The following is a 6582-nucleotide window of genomic DNA, read 5'->3' on the forward strand; positions in this document are numbered from 1 at the left end:
ATTAATGAAATTATTAATACTTATGTCATTATCAAGGTTAGTTTCCCTTAAAAGACGTCACTATATCTCCTATTACAAAAATCCTCTTACGACGTTAAAAAAAGCTTCTAACTTAATAACTTCTTTACTTAATTACTTATCTCTCCTATCATCCCTCGCTCCTTCCGTCATCATTAAAATTGACATAAAAAATCTGAACTCGAGATCCAGTTATCGAAAAAAAAAAAAAAAAAAAAAATCAAACGAGCCAGGGTGTCGGGCGGGGGGGTCATAATTTCTCTCTGTCTGCTTTGATATTGTGTTTGTTATTTGTTGTTTGTTCTTTAATAGGATTTTTAGTAGTTGTGTTTGCGACTTGGCTTACTATCTTTAGGATCATTATGATGAATTATTGTTGTTGTTGTTGTCATTCATTCGGAAGCATATCGTTATCATATCATGGTGGGGGATGACAGGATGCTCTTACCACTGTTATAATCAAACTTTTTTTTTTTTTTTTTTTTTTTTTTTTTTTTTTTTAAAGATAACCTACTATCTATTTTTTCTGCGGTTGGCCTACATATGACCTCATTTGTAAACTCTAAAGATCTCAAATCCAGCTGCTCTTCCTTATACATGACCAAACCCGATCGTTTTCCCGATAAGAAAAAAAATGGGAAACTTATTTTGCTTCAAGAGCACGGAAAACCAGAAGATAAACAAAAATTAAAACAAACATGTCTCTCACGAACATAATAAGTTTGATTTCCTGTTCGCAATGACTTCTGATTTAATGCAACACACAAACTCGTCTCGCCAGTGACGGTGTCAAGTCAGCAGGGCCGCCACGTTCTTGCTGACCTGGGATTTAACTCCTAAAATCAGCGAGTTTCCCTTGATGGTGTTTTCCATTCATTTGCATCTAGTTCTTCTGCCGACGAGTTTCCCGGAGCGGGTTGCCGATTGTGCCGTCAACTTTTATCAATGTATTTTGGGTATTTTTAATTTTTTTTATTTTCTTTTTTTTTGCGTTTGTATCGTCAACTTTTATCGGTGTATTTTTGGTAATGTTTTTTTTTTATTTCTTTTTATTTTTATCATTTTTGTGTTTTTTTCGTTTGTATCGATTCTTTATTTCTTTTTACATATTGACAGTGAATTAGATCGCTTCTTATCATGATCTGTTTTATTGCATTCTGATGTTTGTTAATCATCATGAGGCATTATTGTTGGTAGTATTGATATTCTATTATTCCTTTTATAGACTTGTTATGAAGCTTATCATTCATTCATCATCTTCTGGAGATTACTGTAGTTCATAGTTCTTCAGTGTTTGCTCTAACATTTCAGGGTCATAAAACAGCGAATTACAAACAAAGTCTTTATTTCCTGCTGGCAAGAATCTAACAAGACAGGAATTAAACATGTAAGACGAAAATAAAGCAAAAGAGACACAGAAACTATGTTCTGGTTTTCAAATGGAAAAATAAATAGATAAATTTGGATAAATCAGAAAGATATAATTCAATAAAAACTGGTCGATGAATTCATGTTATATATATATATATATATATATATATATATATATATATATATATATATTATATATATATATATATATATATATATATATATATATATATATATATATATATATATATATATATATATATATATATATATATATATATTATATATATATATATATATATATAATATATATATATATATATATATTATATATACATATATTTATAGATATATTTATATATATATATATATACATATATATATATATATATATACATATACACACACACACATATATGTATATATATATATATATATATATATATATATATATATATATATATATATATATATATATATATATATATATATATATATATATATATATATATATATATATATATATATATATATATATTTATTTATATATATATATATAAGACTATATATATATATATATATATATATATATATATATAATATATATATATATATATATATATATTCCATAATCTAAACCAGAACATACATCATAAATACGAAAGGAGAGGTATCATCACCACAAGGAAGGGACAAAGAAAGAGAGAGAGAGAGAGAGAGAGAGAGAGAGAGAGAGAGAGAGAGAGAGAGAGAGAGAGAGAGAGAGAGAGAGAGAGAGAGAGAGAGAGAGAGAGAGAGAGAGAGAGAGAGAGAGAGAAGGGCTCCCAAGACGACCTAGAAGGAGCGAAAGAAGAGGAAGAGGAAGAAGGAGTGAGGAGGCTAGGATTCGGGACGCAGCCCACAGGATATTTTTGATTGAGGGAGAAATAAGTGAGATCGGAGGGAGAGCGAGGCCGGGGTGGGGAGGGGGGTATGGCGCCTCCAGGGGGGGGCGGGCCGATCGCTGGGTCATCAGTCGTCGGTTGATTCGGGAATGAGAATAAATAAAGCTGCGTTTGAGGATCCGGCCCGCCCACCTGGACGCCCACACGCCCACGTCCTCCGCCCTCGGGACGTCACTGGCCGACCGACCGTAGACACACTACTTTTGATTTTCTGTCACTCCCCATCGGGGAAAAATTATTATTAATATGAGGCGTCAACTCTTACACATCTAGGAAACATATTTACGTAGTCTTTGGCATATCATCTACAAGGCATTAGAGAACATCGTTTCATCACAATAAAAATTATCTGTAACTCGACAGCTTTTCCTCCGCTCGGCACAGGGGCGCTGGCGGCCTTTCCCTGACTGGTCATGGCGTCGACGTGGCCCTGCAGCGCCGGAGCACAAGCAGCCACTTCGGACTTCTAAAGGTTCCAGACGCGCGCGCGCGCTCACCGCTCCACTGCCTTCCTTCAGCGCCACTTCCTCCTGAGGCCTTTAGGAAGAGCCTCCGCCGGTCCGCCTGCCAGGCCGCCGGCAGGGCGCCGGCAGCGGCGGGCCTGCAGCTCCTCCGCGCGGGCCGCTGTCTCGCCACATCCTTTCGGCTTCCCTCACCGGGAGCTGGAACGTCACCGGGGTGGCTCGTCGCCCTCGTGGGGGCGGCATCACAAAAATCAAATATTGCACATTTATATAAATATATCTAAACAATGGAGTTGGTTACGTCTGACTATACAAAATATTAATATCCAATTTGAATCACTGAAGACAGTCGGGGCTGTTGTACAATGCTGCTTGACAGGTTTTGATCAAATGCTGAATTGTTTCTCTATTTTACTTATTCAGTGGATGTTGCTTTCCAAAAATGTTGTTTTCTTTTTTTACCAAGACTACTGAAGCCACGGTGCTCACGGCCGCCGCGCGCAGTCAACACTCACAATTCTCTACTGCATAATGGTGACGTATCATATCGTCAAAAAAAAAAAAAAAAAAAAAAAAAAAAAAAAAAAATATATATATATATGAACATTTTCTGATAAGTTGCATGGTAGGGAGTGAGCACCGTAGCCAGATAAAGGGGTTGGGCGCGCTGGTCTCAACAAGGTTACCTAATTGGCAGGAAGGACGACATCGCATCCTCAGGGCTGGAACACGAAGTCAAAAAAAAACAAAAAGAAGCAGAAGAAGAACAAGACGAAGTAGAAAACTCGCTGACCTCAGCTTCACTTCATAAATGTCTATTTCACACACACAAAAAAAAAAAAAAAAAAAAAAATTGCCCTTTCGAAGTTGGAAGTCATCTGTCCTGCCACATGGCGTCGCAACCTTCCTCTGGCGCCATGATTTCTTCTCACACATGTTCTCGTTTTCGTGTATTTCCGCATTGCGATCTAGCGCATCAATACAACCATTAAAACATCTGTAATAGAAAACACCGGCGGCCCAACCTGTTATATGATCACAGTTTATAGTAATACTCATTCTGTTCTAGATGTAGATGAAATGGGTGATCCCCTACGGGTTTACTGCCGGTTTATAAACTATATGACTGTATGGAACGCCTCTGACAACTAGCGTTTAAGTGAGTTCGAAATAAGTACGTATCAAGATCACTATCACCGAAATTTTGTCATAGCTGTAAGCGGCGTTTGTTTTTTTGTATTTTTTTAAATGTACTCATCAACCAAACATATCGAAGCGATTTCTAAACTCCGATCCACTCAGAATAAATGTCAGTTGGTGTCTTTAGATACAACAAATAAATAAAGAACTGGATAATATCACTCAGAACATCAGAGATAGGACATGGAGCGCGCAGTACATATTTAGTGAAAAAAAAACTCTCTCGCAGGAGGGGGGAGGGGAGGACGCACACCACAGAGAAGATCACAAAAAAGGAAAAACTCTACTGAACTATCTCAGCTGATGGTACCCGTCCACTGGATTATGAAGAGATAGCAATGTAAATGACAATCATTAAGGAACAACTTCTGGATACGAGAAATCATCGGATTTTTTTCTCTCTACATTTCTGCGTTATTCTCAAAAAGGGGAAATCCTAGCTTGATCTGGATAAGTTTTCTTTCGATTCTTTTCATTTCTGTGTTTAAGGGGGAGGGATGTAAATTATAGATATTTGCTGGACAATAATTTCGAGACATGCCAGTCAAGGATTTTGGCACTATTTCCTGATATGATATGTGTTTGGCACTGTGGGAAGCTCTATGGTCAATGACTTGGGGAGATGACGGAGCATGATCTGCGGGTCTAGCCAAGCAGAGGAAGACGGTTCGTTATGTCACTCTGGACTGAACGTTTGTCTTCTTCGCGGGTGAAGTTCAGAGAAGTTCTTTACCAGATCATTCTGGAAGACGTGTCTCTCTCTTGGCTGTGGTACGTTTTCCGTTGGGGTTTCCAAGATCACTTATTTTCCCAATATACGAGCGTTCTTCAGCAATACGAGTTGAGACTTATCTTTCGAATTCTTCATCAATGAAAAAGGTTGGACAGCAGCATCGAATTCATCCTTGGCTCATCAACTGACCGCGCCGATGATGTGAGGCTGTGATGTGCGGACGTCTTTCGCCGTGCCAGTCCAGGGGGCGCTCAGGAGGCTCCGCAGAGCGTCACCGGCCTCCGCGTCCGCCGTCTGCGGACTCGAGGGCCTCCTGGGCCTCCGCTTCCACTCGAACTCCGCCGCTCCGCCTGCCGCCGCTGGTCTCCTTTTCCTTGAGCCGTGTTCAGGGGTGACTTGATGAACCTCAGGGTGTTCCTACTTCTCTAGCTGTGACTAGATCAGCTGTTATGATCCGTAGTTACCGTCTCACTGAGGCTCATTCCCGCTATGTAGTGAGTAGGGGAATGAGCCACGGCGAGCCGCCAGCCAGGGCCCATAACGGCTATCTTCTCACTGGACGTTGAAGGGGCTGACATATTGAATACGACCTGGAGACGAGGATGAACTTGAGCATTCTGTTTTGGTGAGCTACTTGAATCATTGGTTGCCATCACGGTTGCCGGGCCGCCTCCTGCGAGTGTCCTCCTTGACTCGGTGTTGAGCGAGGCCTAAAAAAGAGGCCTGGGCGATGTCCGCGGGCGTCGGGGGCCGGGCGCCACCATCCCGGCCGCCCGACGCGCGGCCTCCTCGCCCGAGAAGCCGTCGCACACTCACATCGAGGACGATCACTAGAACATGCAACGCTACCGCTCGTCGCTGTTGTTGCCTCGTTGGTATCACAAGTTTTTTCTTTTTCTTTTTGTTTTCTTTTTGGGGGGTCGCATGTCCTCGACGGGCGTTCACTCGGCTATCTGGAGGGACTGATCCCCTTCTTCGCCAGCAAGTGTCTGAGCTTCTGCAGGTTGGTCCTCGTGATGGAGTCGTCGGGCTTGAGGCGCAGGGCTTCCAGGTAGCTGGACTCGGCCTCGAGGAGCTTGCCGTTGACGTGCAGCATGGCGCCCAGGTTCATGTGAGAAGTCGCCTCCTAGGAGAAAACGAGAACCCTGATATGACCAGTTTCCGGGAAGGCTTTCTCTGGCAGTGGGCTTTCTCTCAAGCCTTCACCCAAAGAGGAAGCCTAATTTCCTTTTTTTGACTTCTTAGAAATCACACAAGAACAGTGTGGCAATTTCATTAACTCACTGCATTATAGTATCACGTATGGAAAAGCAAAAGGAAAAGTAAGCCTACCTGAGGTCTCAGAAGAACCGCTTGTCTGTAGTAATCCTCTGCCTGCTTATTGCGACCCGCCTGACGCAGCGTGTTGGCGGCGTTGAAGATTATCTCGTACTCCGACGGCGCCAGCTGAGCCGCCTTCACGTAGTGGTCGGCCGCCGCCTCGTGCCTCTCCACTTCCGACAGGAACTGACCTGCCGGAGAGAGAGATGCTGCGGGTTAGGAGCAGGAAAGACAGAACGGAGATGCTTCTGAAGATGAAGATGGTTCCGCGAGGTTATGATGTAGTTTGATTTTTTTAAATTATAATTATCATTAGTGTAATTGGTAACATTTTCTTTTTATCGTTATGTGAATACATTTTCGAAGAAACAGATATGAGGTAAGACCAAGAGGGACCCCCTCCCCCCAGGTCAGCGAGTCCGCCCTTCGCTCCCGTAACACACAGTCATCCGCAAACGCCCAAAAGAGCCTTAGGCCGCACACGCAGCACTATTATAATTGGGACAAACGAGCATCCTGGAGACCGAGGAGG

General features: G+C 41.9%; 1 protein-coding gene across 2 annotated transcripts in view; it reads right to left on the reverse strand.

Moving 5' to 3' along the window:
- Positions 1-5541: 5541 nt before the first annotated feature.
- Tmtc2 (Transmembrane O-mannosyltransferase targeting cadherins 2) overlaps positions 5542-6582 on the reverse strand; it is a 192216-nt gene continuing 191175 nt past the window's right edge. The window contains exons 10-11 of one of the 2 annotated variants that reach the window (XM_086547468.1): positions 6063-6241; positions 5542-5853 (exon numbers count right to left, since the gene is read on the reverse strand). In XM_086547468.1, coding sequence (XP_086403594.1) covers positions 5680-5853; positions 6063-6241 — 353 coding nt within the window. In that variant the 3' untranslated portion in view covers positions 5542-5679. Of the gene's footprint in view, positions 5857-6062; positions 6242-6582 lie in introns of both variants that reach the window. The other variant, XM_086547467.1, reaches the window with a different exon arrangement.

The sequence above is a fragment of the Penaeus japonicus genome, unplaced genomic scaffold (genome assembly GCF_977035675.1).
Source record: "Penaeus japonicus unplaced genomic scaffold, GWHDUDI00000001_assembly GWHDUDI00000019, whole genome shotgun sequence".
Lineage (NCBI taxonomy): Eukaryota > Metazoa > Arthropoda > Malacostraca > Decapoda > Penaeidae > Penaeus > Penaeus japonicus.